This window comes from Aotus nancymaae, unplaced genomic scaffold, assembly GCF_030222135.1.
Source record: "Aotus nancymaae isolate 86718 unplaced genomic scaffold, 86718_ANA_hifiasm-v0.15.2.pri h1tg000003l, whole genome shotgun sequence".
Lineage (NCBI taxonomy): Eukaryota > Metazoa > Chordata > Mammalia > Primates > Aotidae > Aotus > Aotus nancymaae.
Window position 1 is genome coordinate 21290386 of NW_026988414.1, and position 18686 is coordinate 21309071.

Here is an 18686-nt window from a genome sequence, read left to right on the forward strand (position 1 = left end):
ACAGATCTTTTACTCACACCACAGTCCATTGAAAGGAGCTTACCAGGGTACCTGGTTCCACTGGTTTCTTTCCCTTGGGGCTGGAGTCTTCCCTTTGCTTTGCCCCTATCTAGATGCATGGAGACAGATGTTCTACATTTGAGTCTACCACCAGTCTCCTTCCCAGGTGTCCACCTGCAGCCCATGTGTCTTGCTGAAACTCACCCACTTGAATTCCTCCTATGGGTCCATCATGATATCTGGGCTTAGAGCCCCATGGACCTAGTATTGGAATTTAGTCTAAAACGTTTGAACCTCTTCAAAAGAATAAAGGGCATACTGTTTGTCTGATTCTAGGCCATCCATCCTGGGTCAGTCATATTCAACCTTACCCCACCCTGTTAAGTCACTTTCTAAACAGGTCTGCCTGAGTTATTGCATTCTGAGCATGCCTCACTTCAGAGCATGGCTGAAGTAATAAGAATGGTCTTTATTTACCTACTTGAATACTATAGAAGTGATGGTGTTTATTCCAAAGTCAGTGGCTCACAATTAACATCTTTGTGCAGTGATCAAGATGGTGGCTTTGTTTCTCATTTGAACAAGGATTTGGGGAATCTGGTTGCTGGGGTGTGAGCTCCCACAGAGGCAGTGGAACGCTGCTGCTTTGGAAGCTGGGGGAATGACCTGCAGAACCGACTGCACTGCTTCCTGCAGCATCTGGAGATTCCTCACTAAAGTACTTAATTTCTGCCTGACCCTGCATGGCCTTGAGAACTAATGATGAGGTCCCAGACTGAAATAACAACTGGCTGCAACAAAATCCCAGAGTGCGCTAGTACAAATAACACACATTCATATTTGGGTGGGAGTAGGAAGCAGTTGGGAATTAGACGGATATGGAAAGATATTTTCTCCAACTTGCACTTAAATTTTAATGACTAGAGAATGCAACATTCAATGGTGACTCATTTTTTTTTTTTTTATTGCTCTCTGTCATGTTATTTGTAGATCTACCTTCTGGGAGTTTTATTCAAGATGATATGGTCCACTGCTCATATCTTTGTGATGAAGGCAAGGACTGCTGTGACCGAATGGCAAGCTGCAAATGTGGGACACACACAGGCCATTTTGAGTGCATCTGTGAAAAGGGGTATTATGGGAAAGGTCTGCAGTATGAATGCACAGGTGAGTTTCCAATCAGTGTGTATCAATTGTCTGTTGCTGTGTAACAATTCTAAAATGTAATAGCTATAAGGAATACATGCTTGTTATTGCTCATAAGTGTGTGGGGTCAGTGGGGCAGCTTTTTGGGGCTTTGGCTGTGCTGACTCATTTGTTTGCCAACAGCGGTGAGTTGAGTAGGCTGCTGGCTGATCTCAGCTGGATTCTTTTATGTGTTTGGGTGTCTGACAGTGGTCTGATCTAAAATGGCTTTGTCTAGGACAATAAGGCTGTCTTTTATGTGGCCTCTCATACTCCATCAGGCTAGCCCAGGCTTGTTCAGGTGGGGATGGCAGGGTTCCAAGAAGAAGAATGGAAGCTTGTAAGACCCCTTGAAGCCTCGGTTCAGAACTGGGAGGAGAAAGATTTGGGGTCTTTGTAATTAGTGTAATAAAATAGCCAAATATGTCCTCTAGGCATGTAAGCCAAAATATGCCTCAGTCTCTCTATGAGATTGAAGCCAGTTGAATTCTTGCCCCTAGGCCATATGTAACTTGTAAGATTGTAACACAAAACAATGCATGTTTCACTTGATGGTTTTTTAGACTCTTCAGGACTCTCCACAAAAGTACATCAAAAAGTTTTAAAACTGCTGTCATTTCAAAATGGAACTGGAATGGCTATTATCAAAAAGACAAAAAAATTACAAATGATGGCAGGGATTCAGAGAAAGCAGAACTCTTTCCATAATGGCAGAGCCATTATGGAAAACAGTATGGAGGTTCCTCAAAAAACTAAAAAGAGAACTACCATATGATCCAGCAATCCCACTACTGGGCAGATATTCAAAGGAAAGGAAATCAGTATGTCAAAGAGATATCTGCACATCCATGTTTCTTGTGCTACAATAGGCAAAATACAGAATCAGTCTCAGGGTCTATTCAATGGAAGAATAGATACAGAAAATGTGGTGTATATACACAATGAAAGACTACTCAGCCAGAAAAAAAAAAAAAGAAAGAAAAAGAATGAAATCCTGTCATTCATGGCAACATGGATGAGCCTGGAGTTGTTGAGTGAAATAAGTCAGGCACAGAAAGACAAATACCATGGGTTCTCACTCATATGTTGAATTTTTTAAAATTATTATTATACTTTAAGTTCTGGGGTACATGTGCAGAATGTGCAGGTTTGTTACATAGGTATACATGTGCCATGGTGGTTTGCTGCGCCATCCCCCCATCATCTACATTAAGTATTTCTCCTAATGTTATCCCTCCCCAACCCCCCACCCTCTGCTGTCCCTCCCCTACCCACCCCCAACCCCAGACAGGCTTTGATGTGTGATGTTCCCCTCCCTGTGTCCATGTGTTCTCATTGTTCAACAGCCACTTTGAGTGAGAACATGCAGTGTTTGGTTTTCTGTTCTTGTGACAGTTTGCTGATAATGATGGTTTCCAGCTTCATTCATGTCCCTGCAAAGGACATGAATTTATCCATTTTTATGGCTGAATAGTATTTCATGGTGTATATGTGCCACATTTTTTTAATCCGGTCTATCACTGATGGGTATTTGGGTTGGTTCCAAGTGTTTGCTATCGTCAACAGTGCCACAATGAACATACATGTGCATGTGTCTTTATAACAGAATGATTTATAATCCTTTGGATATATACGCAGTAATGGGATTGTTGGGTCAAATGGAATTTCTATTTCTAGATCCTTGAGGAATTGCCACACTGTCTTCACAATGGTTGAACTAATTTACACTCCCACCGACAGTGTAAAAGCACTCCTATTTCTCCACATCCTCTCCAACATCTGTTGTCTCCTGATTTTTTTAATGATCGCCATTCTAACTGGCATGAGATGGTATCTTAATGTGGTTTTGATTTGCATTTCTCTAATAACAAGTGACAATGAGCTTTTTTTCATGTTTGTTGGCTGCATAAATGTCTTCTTTAGAGAAGTGTCTGTTCATATCCTTTACCTACTTTTTGATGGGGTTGTTTGATTTTTTTCTTGTAAATTTGTTTAAGTTCTTTGTCAATTCTGGATATTAGACCTTTGTCAGATGGGTAGATTGCAAAAAATTTTTCCCATTCTGTTGGTTGCCGGTTCACTCTAATGATTGTTTCTTTTGCTGTACAGAAGCTCTTTAGTTTAATTAGATCCCATTTGTCTAGTTTGACTTTTGTTGCCATTGCTTTTGGTGTTTTAGTCATGAAGTCCTTGCCCATGCCTATGTCCTGAATGGCATTGCCTAGGTTTTCTTCCAGGGTTTTTATGGTGTTAGGTCTTATGTTTAAATCTTTAACCCATCTGGAGTTAATTTTTGTATAAGGTATAATGAAGGCATCCAGTTTCAGCTTTCTGCATATGGCTAGCCAGTTTTCCCAACACCAATTATTGAATAGAGAATCCTTTCTCCATTGCCTGTTTTTATCAGGTTTGTCAAAGATCAGATGGTTGTAGATGTGTGGCATTACTTCTGAGGCCTCTGTTCTGTTCCATTGGTCTGTATCTCTGTTTTGGTACCAGTACCATGCTGTCTTGATTACTGTAGCCTTGTAGTATAGTTTGAAGTCAGGTAGCGTGATGCCTCTGGCTTTGTTTTTTGTTTGTTTTTTGCTTAGGATTCTCTTGGCTATGCGGGCTCTTTTTTGGTTCCATATGAAGTTTAAGGTCAGGTTCATATGTGGAAATTTTTAAGAGTTGATCTCGTAGAAGTAAAAAGGAGAAGAGTGCTTACTAGAGGCTGGGAAGGGCAGGAGGTATGGGGGATAGAGAGAAGTTGGGTAACAGATACAAAATTACAACTAGATAGGAAGAATAAGTTATAATGTTCTGTAATGCTGTAGGGTGACTATAGTTAACAATAATTTATTGCACATCTTCAAATAGCTAGAAGACAGGATTTTGAATGTTCTCAACACAGAGAAATGATAATTGAGGTGACACATATGGTAATTATCATAATATGATCAATACACATTGTATACATGTTTTTAAAATATACTGTACCCCATGCATATAGATAAATTTTTATAAGTCAAGTAAAAAATAATAATGGAATTTATTTCATTGACATTCATAATTTTTCTGTAGGCTTTCTTACAAGAAGATCTTTATATTTTTATATCTTATTAGGGAGTCAAGAAGAGAAACTTAGGAATCTTGTGCTCTACATTATATTTTAGGAAAATCTAATATTTTTAGGTAGTACATAGTTTTTCTGTGTCGGATAGCATTTGTTGGATCTGCTTTTTACCTAAAAAGCAACTATTTTTAATAGCTTGCAGCTCTTTCATGATTTGCTGTTTTGGAAAACTGTATTCTCACGGAAATTAACACCCACAAGGAAAATTTAGGAGCAGTATGTTCACTTTATTTTGTATTACATGGTCGTTCATTGCTTATTTCATGTGAACATTATTTTATTCTGGCATTTTGTAGACAGGTCTGCTCTGCACACAGAAATGTGGTTCTTCTCTATCTGACATGCATTCTCTCTTCTTTTCTCCTTTCTTTTTTCCTTCTTCTCTTGGGACATTTCCTCTTGTGTCATTCTTTTACTCTCTTTTGTTCTCGTTGCCTCTCATCTCCTTTCCCTTAATTTCTCCTGCTTCCTCTGGCCTTAATCCCAGCTGGCAGAAACCTCCTTCCTGGGTCCAACCATCCATGCTCACCCAGCAGAATCACTCCTTTCTTGGCCCTGCTCCCACCCCACCCAGCAGGATTTCTCACTTAAGCAGAAAAAGAGTGGGGGGTTGGGAGGAGATCAGCCCAACTGCCTCTGAGTTGGCAAAGTGCCTCCCCTTGTTTTTCCCTCCCTTTGGATCTTCCCACACTCTCATCAACAGCCTGGCTTGGCACTCTCCCCAACCCCCTTCCTTACTCCCCCATCCTAGCCCACCAAACCTGGGCAGAAGAGCTCATTTTCTTTGCTGGATGCTGTAGTCAGCATGTCTGCTTTCCGTGTGGTCCTAGACTGTACTGCTCCCTGCCAACCAGCCACTGTCCTGTGGCTGCCTGCAGCCTCAGCCACTTTGTGCTACAGCTCTTGCTGTTCCATGGCACTAGAATCTTGCATTCCAGTGTATAAGCAACAGGAAGAAAGAGAGGGCAGTTCACAAACCCACTGTCCCCAGTTACCCAAGTAGCTTTGGCTACTAGCAGTAGCACATTCCAGGATGAAAGGCGCAGCAGTCCATAAAATGGATGTAGTTGGGTGAGCTTGTCATTAGTGCATCAGTAGAGGGGATTGGAGCACTTTTGCTGCTGGTTCTAGCCAAGAGCACCAGGCCAATAAGGATTAATTTATCCATCCCTGCTCTTAAATTCGTAAGCCTCAGCTTATTTATACTCGATGATGCTTTCTTACATACACGATTTAAATTATATGTAGTTGCATCAACACAAATGTTCATATGTTCATCTTCAATATTTGTTTCTAAGAGATTAGGAAAAGTGGAACTGGAACCCCAAGAGGTGCCTGTGTCTTTGTGTAGTTGTAGAAAGCAGTACTGGTCATTGGCTTCTCTGGAATACTGGGAGCTAAGAGACAAGAAATTATATTTTTCCTATGGCATGAAGAACTCATGACCAGACTCTCCTTTCAGAAAGGCAGAAAGAAATCTTAGCTCTGAATCATCCAGGACCAAAATCCTGGAAGTTGTGAGCCCCTTTAAAATCCGTTTGGTCAATGAATGTTGAGGATGTTCTCCACACCAAGCCCACTGCTAGGCATGAAGTAGGGATTCAACAGTGAGCAGACAGATACGGCCACTACCTTCTTGGAACTTAGAGTCTAACTGCAAAAATCAGTTTGTAATTGCCAACAATGCTATATGTTATTAAATTTTATTTTAAAATGCCCACGGTATGAAGAAAAGATGACACAGAAGTTTCAAGTTAGACAGATGAGATCTGAAGGACTACTAGACCATAGCTGTTTTATTACTCAAGGAGAGGATGTTAAATTTTTTCTGAGTAGTTGGAATTCTGAGTATTTATCCTCATTGCAGAAACAATGCCTTTCAGAAGGAAATCATTCCTTTTTAGATCCAGAAGTAACCCTAGAGATTATCTGCTCTAAACCCCTCATTCTACAAGAGGAAATTGAGGCCTCAGGAAAGATGAGTATGTTGCTCAAGATAATGTATCCAACCATCAGCAGAACCCTAGAAAGAACCCAAGACGCTTTCTCTAAACCCTATATTATTTCCAAGATATCACACTGCTGTTTTCCCCCATTTTGAAAATAACATCTTATATACACTGCTTCTCAGAGACAGCAGACATTGAACTGTGTTCAAAACGTTTCACAAAACAGAAAGAGCTGGCTTAAATTCAGCCTCTGCCAATTACAAACTACGTGGCTATGATCAACTTAATTTCTTCTGATTCCCAGTTTTTTCTATAAAATGGGCTTAAATTATAGTATAATTTTGTACATATATACATGCGTATATATGCATAGCTATGTACATATATATAAATGTGATATGTAGATATCTATGTATATAGATATATTTAGAGATCTATGTGTATAGATGTTTGTAGATATGTATATAGATTGCATGTGTGTATGTGTATGCAAAAATGGTTGGATTAATAGAGAATATACTTAGAGTACTTAGGATGGTATCTGGCACATCAATCCTCAACCAGGGGTGAATTTTATTATTAATCATTATTTTGAGATAATATAAATATGAGAGAGCTAATGAATGAGCATTAAAATAATTGCTTCAAGTATAAAGTACTTGAATGTAAGTGACAACCGTGTATCTCATGAATTCTACTGTTCCAGGCTAGACTAGGGGCATTATCTTATGCATTCACCAGTGCATGCTGGTGCATAGGCCTTGCACCTAGTAAAGAGGCCTTGTACCTACTAAAGGTGATCTGATGAGTATTCAGTGAAAAGCAAGAATATTCAATGGAAGAAAGCAGACGAATCATGTACCATTGAATGTTGAAGAAAACAGATGTTATTAAGCTTCAAATCAATGATAAGTTAAAAATAATAATAAATTAAAACTTAGAAAAAAAGTAGAGGTTGTTCGCCTTGATTAGGGTAAGGTCAGATGCTGAGACAAATTATATTTGTTAATTAGTTTCACAAGTAGAATATTAGAAATGGCTATAAGGGTTTTTCCTCATCATTCATTTGGAAGATGAAGATATCCCATCCCATTATCATATAGCAAATTTGTGGCAGAGCTGAAGTAGAATTAAGGTCTCCCAATTTCCAGGCCAACATTCTTTCTTTACACTAGGCTGTCTCACAGGGTACCCTTGAGACCAAAGATGGCTGACCATTACGATATTACTGTGGTCTTCTTCTCTTTTTTCCTCATTGTTCTGGGATATTGGCGGTCTGGGTTAACTGAGTCTTCAAATCATGACCTCTCAAATCTGTGGCCAAGGGCAGTGGCTTCCCTTGAAATGTATGCCACTGCCACAGTAAGCAGCTACTTCATGGACAAGATCCTGATGCACAAAAAGATTATAGTAATTGTAGATCTGTTCCATGCCATGAAAATCTTAACTTGAATACAAGTCTGGAGGTATTTGCTAGAAATCGCTGACAAGTAATACTTTGTCAAAGAGTTTAGTTTTATAATACATGATATGTCTGAACTAGTTTATAATTTCCCTTGACTCAAATCTTCAATGAATTGGTTTCAAATTAATCGTGTGATTTTAGCTAGTAGTCTTTGAGGGCGTGTGCTTTTCTTGTACTTCTTGTTCTTTTCTCTTGATTATACATTACAACTTAAGAAACCAGAAATGAGGAAAAATAAGAATACCCGGATATCAATAGCTTTTCTGGGGTAAATCAGTATTTTACGAAAGCATTGGTATTTTGTTTTTGTTTTTAAAAATACCATATATAACTCAGTTTCATTTACTGCTGATATTTTGGATGATTCAGGAATTCAGGTGGGATATTTTGACACCGCATAATAAGATTTAGAGGATGGAGAAAATATTATTCTGGGTTTAGTTATTAAACTTCAGCTAAGGGAACAGTATTGCGAAATGGTGGATCTAATGAAAAGGTGTTACTTACATTTCTACTTCTGTTACTAGTATGATTTTCTTCATCCTTTACCTTTCACTTAGGCATTTGGATAGTGAGGATGAGGATGATAATGATGATGGCAACAACTGATAATAATCATAATAGTAGCTAATATTAAATTGTGCTTACTATATGCCAGTTTTCTAAGCATTGATTGTATTAACTCATATAATCTTTACAATAACCCTCTGGAGTATTTTCTCATTTTGTAGATAAAGAAACTAAAAGCCTGAGAACCTAAGCAATTTTTCCAGGGTCACACAGCTAATAGAGCTGGGATATGAGCTCAAGTTTTCTGGTTTCACAATCTATAGTCTAACGACAGAAATAGAAATTTAACAAACAGACTCACAGTTAAGAGTATAATTTTTGTGCTTGTGTTGGCAGCACATATACTAAAATTGAAATGATACAGAGAAAATTAGCATGGCCCCACTGTGCAAGAGTGACTAGCAAATTCGTGAAGCATGTCATATTTAAATATATATATATATATGTGTGTATATATATATATATAATTTCAAAATCTGTTCAGTATTAGTTTGTCCCTGATAATATCCCTTATAATATCATCAATATTATCAGTATCTGATCATTTTAAACTTACAAAGTAGCATCTTCATATTGTTCAACCTAATATTAAGAAGGAAAAGAACAGAATGAGTTATATAAAATTCAAGTCTGGTCATACTGCACTCTGTTTAATATTTTGAATTATGACCCACTCATACAATAAAGTTCAGGCTCCTTCACATGGTACAGAGGCTTTGCATGACTTGACCTCTCCTTTATTCTTTGAGCTGGGAGCTGGAACTAGTTTTAGTTTTCTGCAGCTCTCCTGTTATTTCATTCCTTTGATCTTTCTTCATGTTTCTTCTGGCTCCCTTTCCCATCACACCTAACTATCGTCTTTGCTCCTACTTCCTAAGTGTTGTTAACAGGCAGTGACTTTCTAATTCATTTGGTATCCCCACTGCTTGTCTTCAGAGCCTATAGTAAGTGCTCAAGAAAAAGGATGTCAATAAGAGGTCAACTTTAATACCAGAATTTTATGTGGAACAGAACTCATTACTGAAATCATAGGCAATTGCAAGGTTTTCATGTTTGCCTTGAGCACCACAGAATTCCTAGCACAAAGGTACTAGGCAACAAATTTTTATTTATTTTATTTATTTATTTTATTTTATTTAAAAATTTTTTAAATAAAAAATTTATTTTAATTTATTTAAAAGCAAAATATTTACATTTGATTAACCTTTGCCAACAATAAATCAAATAAACCATGTGGTTGCTTTCCTAGATTAGTCATTTTAAGATGGGTAGATCATCAAATCCCATTGAAAGTAGTCAGTGAACTCTTGTTGTAAATCCAAGCAGTTGCAGCTGTTCTGAATTTCCCCTGGAGGGATTTGAGAGACACAAAGTATAGAGACAACAGGCATCTTGAGGACAGTGCTCTTTTGCAGAGATTGACTCTATTTCAATGAGTTAGGAATGATTAGCAGATTGAACATTATAGCTGAATAGAGGCCAAGGCTAAGGGCCAGATAACTTGAGCCAAATTTCCAGCTATATTATTTTCATAAAAGAATGAAACACTATCAAAATAGAAACACTGGAATATTTATGTGGAAGTATCTTATCATACATGTAAATATATGCACACAAATCCCCACCCCAACCCTGCACACATACACACATTTTCCTGTCTAAATATTATATCATTTCTTTGGAAAGAGAGAGGACAAAGAGCTCTAGAAATTCTTGAATGAAAACCAAAACATTTGGAAATCTTGTTCTGTAAGCAGAGCTTAGCTGTTTTTTCCCCCCAAAAAAATATCCTCAGTGGTACGCAATAATGGATTTGTAAGGTATAAGGAATTTGTGCAATGTATTCCTGTTTGCTTTTTATGAAGGAATATTGCTAGTATGTTGACACTGGTTCCATCGACTTAAGCTGGAGAATTTGTAACTGTTGCCTAAATTAGGCTAGTTTGTTTCATTTTCTATTGAAAGAGGTAGATATTCAGCTCTGATAGTACATTTTCCGGTCTATCACAATTATAACAGGAAAACACATAAAATTAAACTATGGGTGTGAAGCATCACAAACCCCCTAAGTCAGTGTGTTGTGTTCCTTAGAAATACTCATAAAGTATAACCAGTAGTCAAGAATTGTCAAGATAAGGATTGTGACCAATTTCTGCTTATTGTTGTAAGATCTTATCTTTCTCTTCTTCTTTTCCCCAGCCCCATTGTAAGAGACTCTGTCCAATAAAAATGATAGGTGAACAAAGGGAAAACATTTAACACGTACTAACTGAGTCATGATTTTCAAACACTGTTGCTCATGTAACCCCTAAAAAAAAAAAATCAAATTTTTACAAATCCCATGTTGCTTTTTAAATGGCCATCTAAATTTTTTGGTAGGATTTTAAAAGATGGAATTCATAACATCATATTGACATTTTCAAATAAAATTATTATATCAGTTTCAAATATACCCACTGAAATCTAAATATTGTAGCAAATGTTTTTCTAGTATCCATTTGTTAACAAGCACATTTTTCAATACAGAAATTTTGCTGACTTCTTACTTTCTTAGTCCTCTTCTATTCTACTTCTACTACATAATTCTATTCTGATGCAATTTTTTTTCTAAAGCCTTCTATTGATCACAGAATTGTACTTCTTCACTACAAAAATTGTGAGAAAAAATTGAAATTAATTTTTAAAGGTTCTGTGACCAAAGTAGCTACTAGGCTGTGTTATTATCACAATTGCTAATTGTATATAATTTGTCATGCATGTTATACATTTTGATACTTTTTACACATAAAAACACTATTTAAAATTCATCTCTTAATAAGATGCATTGTTAATTAGTTTATGTATCCATGGATTTCTATTATTCATTGGTGGTTAAGAGAGCATACAACATCAATTTTATATCCTTTTTTCAGTTATATGGATGTTAGTGCTGAAAACCTTCTTCATATAAATATGTACATGGGAGTTGAAAAAAGTTGTGTTAAATTGATGTCACTCAATTCTTGGAGTTCCTCCTGAGTTGCATGCCAAAAATAACATCGGTTATCTATCATCAAAAATGTATCATAAATGATTTATTAGCTTACAAGTCCCTTAGGTCCTTTTCAACTTTATTGAAATTGAAGAATTTGAAACCTTTGACATGCAAAAGGAGTTGTTACACAATCATTACAGTCATTCACTTTCTCAATTTCTGGGAGGCCCTCCAAAAAGACTTTCCTAGGACTTGTTAAATGACTATATGTTAGTTTTAGTTATGCAAGATGAATAAGTTCTGGAGATAGACGCTGTAAAACAGTGTCTGTAGTTAAGAAAAGCTTCTTAAAGGCCCTGCTTATTATTTCTTGGTTAAAGAAGGGTTTCCAAATGTCAAGCTTTTGAATCATGCTGAAGATTCTTCACCTCGGGGAAATGTATCTTAGTAAGATTTGAAGGGGTGAGAAGTACACATTTCTTTTGAAAAATAAAAGACAGGCAATTGTGCAAAGGTGCCACAGACACTTTCTCCAGTGTACTAATTTAGTTATATATGTATGTTGAGGTTCTGGAAGTTGATTCTTTTAAAATGGTGCATTGCCACTTGGCATAGTCTTTGCGTTACATACATTCCCCATTTGCAGAAGAGGAAACAGTTTTGAAGAATTTAAGTAGTTTTTCTAATGTCATTCAACTATAAAGAGGGAGAGTTCACTGTGGTCAAGTAGGCTTCATCCCTGGGATGCAAGGTTGGTTCAACATAAGCAAATCAATAAATGTGACCCATCACATCAGCAGAATTAGAGACAAAAACTGCATGATTATTTCAATAGATGCAGGAAAGGCTTTTGATGAAATTCAGTATTCCTTCATCTTAAAAACTCTCAATAGGGCTGGGGGCAGTGGCTCACGCCTGTAATCCCAGCACTTTGGGAAGCCGAGGTGGGCGGATCACGAGGTCAAGAGATCGAAACCATCCTGGCCATGATGAAATCCCGTCTCCACTAAAAAATACAAAAATTAGCCGGTCATGGTGGCACGCACCTGTAGTCCCAGCTACTCAGGAGGCTGAGGCAGAAGAATTGCTTTAACCCAGGAGGCGGAGGTTGCAGTGAGCTGAGATTGCGCCACTGCACTCCAGCCTGGTGACAGAGCAAGACTCCGTCTCCAAACAAACAAAAAAACAAAAACCTCTCAATAAACTTGGTATTGAAGAAGCATACCTTAAAATAATAAGAGACATCTATGACAGATCCACAGCCAACATCATACTGAATGAGGAAAATACTTGAAAACCAGCTTAAGACAAGGATGCTCTCTCTCACCATTCCTATTAAGCATAGTACCGGAAGTCCTAGCCAGGGCATTCAGGCAACAGAAAGAAATAAAGGGCATCCAAATAGGAAGAGAAGAAATCAAACTGTCCCTATTTACAGATTACATGATTCTGTATCTAGAAAACCCTATAGTCTCTGACCAAAAACTCATTCAGCTGATAAACAACTTCAGCAAAGTTTCAGAATACAAAATCACTGTACAAAAATCAGGAATGCAATTTCATTTACAATTGCTACACAAGGAAAAAAATACCTTGAAATACATCCAGCCAGGGAGGTGAAATATCTCTACAATAAGAATGATAAAGCACTGCTCAAAGAAATCAGAGATGACACAAACAGTGGGAAAACATTCCATTCTCATGGATAGGAAGAATCAACATTATTACAATGGCCATAGGTCCCAAAGCAATTTACAGATGCAGTGCTATTCCTATCAGACTATCAATAGCATTCTTCACAGAACTAGAAAATACAATTTTAAATTCATATGGAACCAAAAAAGATCCTGAAGAGTCAAGACAATCCTAAGCAAAAAGAAAAAAGGTGGAGGCATCATGTAACCCAACTTCAACCTATACTATGGGGCTATAATAACCAACATAGCATGGTACTGCTACAAAAACAGACACGTAGACCAATGGAACAGAATAGAGAGCCCAGAAATAAGGCCATACACCTATAACCATCTGATCTTTGACAAAGTGAACAAAAACAAGATATGGGAAAAGGATTTCCTTTTCAATAAATTGTACTGGGATAACTGGCTAGCCATATGCAGAAGATTGAAATTGCACCCCTTTTTTACACCATATACAAAAATCAACTCAAGAAGGATTAAAGACTTAAATATAAAACCCAAAACTATAAAAATCCTGGAAGACAACCTAGGCAATACCATTCTGGACGTAGGAATGGGCAAAAGTTTCATGAGAAAGACACCAAAGACAATTGCAACAAAAGCAAAAACTAAAAATTGGAATCTAATAAAACTTAGGAGCTTCTGCACAGCAAAAGAAACTATCACCAGAGTAAATTCGCAACCTACAGAATAGGAGAAAATATTTGCAAACTCTTCATCTGACAAAGGCCTAATATCCACAATGTATAAGGAACTTAAACAAATTTACAAGAAAAAAAGCAACCTCATTAAAAAGTGGGCAAAAGACACGAACAGACACTTTTCAAAGGCATACATGCAGCTAACGAGCATATGAAAAATGCTCAATACCACTGATCTTTAGAGAAATGCAAATCAGAACCACAGTGAGATACCTTCTCATACCAGTCAGAATAGCTATTATTAAAAAGTCAAAAAACAACAGATACTGATGAGATTGCTGAGAAAAGAGAACACTTACACACTGGGAGTAGAAATGTAAATTAGTTCAACCATTGTGAAAAGCAGTGTGATGATAACTCAAAGAGCTAAAAACAGAACTACCACTGGACCCAGCGATACCATTACTGGGTACATTCTCAAAGTAATACAGCCTACAATAAAGACACATGCATGTAAATGTTTACCGCAGTACTATTCGTAATAACAACAATGTGAAATTAGCCTAAATGCCCATCAGTGACAGATTGGATAAAGAAAATGTGGTGCATACACACCATGGTATACTATGCAGCCCTAAAAAGGAATGAGATCATGTCCTTTGCAGGGACATGGATGGAGCTGGAGGTCATTATCCTTAGCAAACTAATGCAGGAACAGAAAACCAAACACCACATGTTCTCACTTATAAGTGGGAGCTAAATAATGAGAAGTTTGTGAACACAAAGAGGGAAACAATAGACACTGGGGACTACTTGAGGGGGAAGGGGAAGAGGAAGGAGAGGTTCAGAAAAAATAACTATTGGGTACTAGGCTTAGTACAGAAATAATCTGTATAACAAACCCTCATGACATGAGTTTAGCTATATAACAAACCTGCACATGTACCCCTGAACCTAAAGTAAAAGTTAAAAAAAGTCGTGGAGTTAGCCTGCAAACCCAGATATCTGACCCCAGAGTTCATACTGTTACTTGCAATTCATCCATAGCACTCATTGCTCAGTCATTATCCATCGAAGAAATGATCCAGAAATATTTTGCTGCTATTTCCAGGTTATATTTTAAATAAACAATTATTTCTAAGTTGTAGCTTAGTATTTTCAGTGTTTGGTTCCACAGGGCCTGCATGGGTTTGGTGTTGACTAAATGTTAGATGTCTAGCCAAGTTTGGATGATAGCCAATGTTAGCAATTTGAAAATGATATCCCATGCTAGAGGAAATCAGGCTATGCTTGTTCAAATTGCCCATCATTCCAAACTCATTGAAAACATGGTGTGCCTTGTAGTGTGCTAAATGCTGCATGCTCATATCATATATAGTTACTGATTGCTGTGGGCGGCATGAATCCTGATTCTGTCACCTACTGTGTTTTTCTGGGCAGTTTTTGATCTCTATGGACATGAGTTTCCTAGTCTATAAAATGTGACAAATAATAGTAGACTCATGATAAACATTAAATAAGATAATATATGTAAAAGCTTGCTAAAGTCCTAGGGATGTGGTAAGTGCTGATTGGCATACATTACTGTGCTTTTTCCATGATGGTTCTCTATAGCAGGGGTTCCCAACCCCTGGGACATGGACGGGTACTGGTTTGTGACCTGTTAGGAACAGGGCTGCATAGGAGGAGGTGTGTGGCAGGTGAGCAAGCCTTACCACCTGAGCTCTGCCTCCTGTCAGATCAGTGGCAAAATTAGATTCTCATCAGAGAGTGAGCCCTATTGTGAACTGCCCATGTGAGGCATCTAGGTTGCATGCTTCTTATGAGAATCTAATGCCAAATGATCTGAAGTGGAACAGTTTCATCCTGAAACCATCTCATACCCTAGTCAGCGGAAAAATTATCTTCCAAAAAACCAGTCCCTGGTACCACAAAGATTGGGGACTGTTGCTCTAAAGGAAGAATTTTTGCTTCCTCCCCAGGGAACATTTAGCAATGTCTGGAGGAAATTTTCATTGTCATAGTTGGAAAGAGCTACTATTATCTAGCAGATAGCAGCCAGGGATGCTGCTAGACATCCTACAATACCCCACACCCTCTGATAATACAAGCATCAATGATACTGAGGTTAAGAAACCCTTCTCTATATTAACAGATTGGATTAGTGTATTAAAATATGATTTGCAAAACACTACTGTAATTCTTTTTAAAAACTTTTAGAAGAAATATCAAATTCTGTGATTCTACTAGGGTCGAATGATCTCTTGGGTATGATCATTGCAGCATCTTATGCTCCAGACACCCCAAGTTGTTAGTGGCTCCTCGGTCACTTCAAGCCCTTTCATGAATCCGTGCTTCTGCAGTTTTGTTCCCTTTGCCTAGAATACCCTATGTCTTGTGTGTCTGTTCATTTCTTACTAGACCACAGGATTTACAACAAATTCACTTCTATGACACCTTTCATCTCATCCCTTTTCCCTTAGATTTATAGCCCTAACACAGCTAGACCTGAAATTTAGGGTTCATAGGTATCTTCTCTCTGTTCTCACTTACCATATAGTATTATATAATGTTTGGTAGGTTTTCTTTTCTCTAATATTCTATTAATTCCTTTGGGGCAAGATTATGTGTCCTATATTTTTTTATAGCCTCTGCTAGACAGCATATGTATGTGGAGTAAGCATTAATAAATTTTTGGTGAATGAATGAAGGAGTAAACAAAGTGAGGTGCATTTTAAAATGCTAGAACACAGCATATGGGAACTCTGCTTGGTTCCCAACTTCCTGGGAATTTTCCATTCCTTTTTTGGAGAAGTGGAGGTGAACAAGTCTACTGACCCTGGGAAACACTGGCTTAGTATCAAAGTAAGCCATCTGGAAGGCTGAGTTCAACAATAGGAAGTGGCTAATCACACATTTATCTCTTTTATGTTATCTGGTTACTAAGATTCTTTCCAAATTTGTTCCTAAAACCACGGTAGTGCACGTGTGTGTGTTTAAAGCTAGTTGCATATATTGATGGTTTGGGGTAGTGTGTTTTAATTCATGCAACATTGCAAGACATAGCATTTAGGGTACTATAGATTTTTATCATTTAAATAAGCTATTTAACAAATCCACAAATCAAACCATTACTACCATAGGTGGCTGTATTGGTCTGTTCTCACACTGCTAATAAGGATATACCTGAGACTGCATAATTTACAAAGGAAAGAGGTTTAATTGACTCACAGTTCTACAGGGCTGGGGAGGCCTCAGGAAACTTAGAATCATGGCAGAAGGGGAAGCAAACACAACCTCTTTCATGTAATGGCAGCAAGGAAAAGTGCTGAGCAAAAGGGGGGAAATCCTCTTATAAAACCATCAGGTCGCATAAGAACTCACTGTCACGAGAACAGCATGAGGGTAACTGCCCCTCATGGTTAAATTACCCCTCAGGATTAAATTACCTTCCACCGGGTCCCTCCCATGACATGTGGGGATTATGGGAACTACAATTTAAGATGAAATTTGGGTAGGATCTCAGCCAAACCATATCAGTGGCATAATGTTTTGCATTAAAACTTGAGGTTTACAAATGTAAAAATATGGAAGCAGTTATATGAAAGTAAACCGTGAACTATAGAACAAGTTATTTAAAAAGAATTCATATTATATATGAAATATTTGACAAAATCATAAATAATAAAGCAAGTTTACTATATGCTGTAATTTAATATTCAAAACAAAGAAAGTTGCTTTATTATTTGCATGCCATATCGTTGTTCATTTGGAAAATTCAAAGGAATAAAAATTGCTAACATTAATAGAATAGTTTTGCAAGGTGGTAAGATAGTTTAAAATCAATAAAATTTGTTATGGAGAAACATTACACTTTTAAAAATGTGATAAAATTCTATTTATACTAACAAGAAAAAAATATATTTCCTAAGAATAATTTGAAAGAAAATTATGTGACCATAATGAGGAGCTGTAAAAAGCTGTAAAAATTTTATTGATATTGATATATGAATAAGGGCTGGGCACGATGGCTCATGCCTGTAATCCCAGCTGTTTGGGAAGCTGAGGTGGGAGAATTGCTTGAGCTTAGGAGTTTGAGACCAGCCTGGGCAACATGGTAAGACCCCATCTCTAGAAAAAATACAAAAATTAGCTGGGCATGGTGGTGTGCATCTGTGGTCCCAGCTACCTGGGTGGCTGAGGCAGAAGAATCACTTGAACCTAGGAAGTGGAGGTTATAGTGAGCCAAGATCATATCACTGCACTCCAACTGGGAAACAGAACAAGACCCTGTCTCAATGCAAAACAAAATAGAAACAAAAACAAAATAAAAAAACTTCTGTATGAATAAGAATATCAATTTATGGATTTATACAGGAAGAATTGCCCTTTCCAGTCATTATAATACTTATGTATATTTTTCATCATATTCTATTCCATGTATCAAAGTGTCCATAAAGCAATACCCATATGTCATGAAGACATATCCCTGACATCCAACCAAGCCTGTCTCTGTAGTGACCAGGATATACCAATCTCCAAAATGTAGTTTCTTACAGACCAATATCTCTAATGAACATAGATGCAAAAATCCTTACCAAAATACCAGCAAATCAATCCAACTGCACATCAAAAAGACACTTCACTTTAATCAAGTGTGTTTCATCCCAGGGATGTAGGAATGGTTCAACATACATAATTCAATAAATGTGATTCAGTACGTATACAAAATTAAAAACAAAACCATGTAATCATCTCAATAGATGGAAGAAAATCATTTGATAAAAATCCAGCATCTCTATAACAATAACCCTTAGCAAACTAGGCATAGAAGGAACATACCTCAAAATATAAAAGCCATATATGACAAACATGCAGTCAACATTATACTGAATGTGAAAAAGTTTAAAGCCTTCCCCTTAAGAACTGGAGCAGGACAAAGATGGCCACTTTCAACACTTTATTCAACATAGTACTTGAAGTCCTCACCAGAGCAATCAGGAAGAAGAAATAAACAGCATCCAAATTGGAAAAGTGGAAGTTAAACTCTCATTGATGCTGATATGACTTTATATCTAAAAAAC

At 37.3% G+C, this 18686-nt stretch overlaps 1 protein-coding gene and 1 non-coding gene across 2 annotated transcripts in view; both read left to right on the forward strand.

The window, feature by feature from the left end:
- SVEP1 (sushi, von Willebrand factor type A, EGF and pentraxin domain containing 1) overlaps nucleotides 1-18686 on the forward strand; it is a 201862-nt gene that overhangs the window by 33408 nt on the left and 149768 nt on the right. The window contains exon 3 of the mRNA XM_021672141.2: nucleotides 991-1167. Within this exon, the coding sequence (XP_021527816.2) occupies nucleotides 991-1167 (177 nt within the window). The remainder of the gene's footprint in view (nucleotides 1-990; nucleotides 1168-18686) is intronic.
- Nucleotides 8608-8716, forward strand: LOC135277373 (U6 spliceosomal RNA). Its single transcript, XR_010344981.1, has one exon. It is a non-coding gene; the product is annotated as a U6 spliceosomal RNA (small nuclear RNA).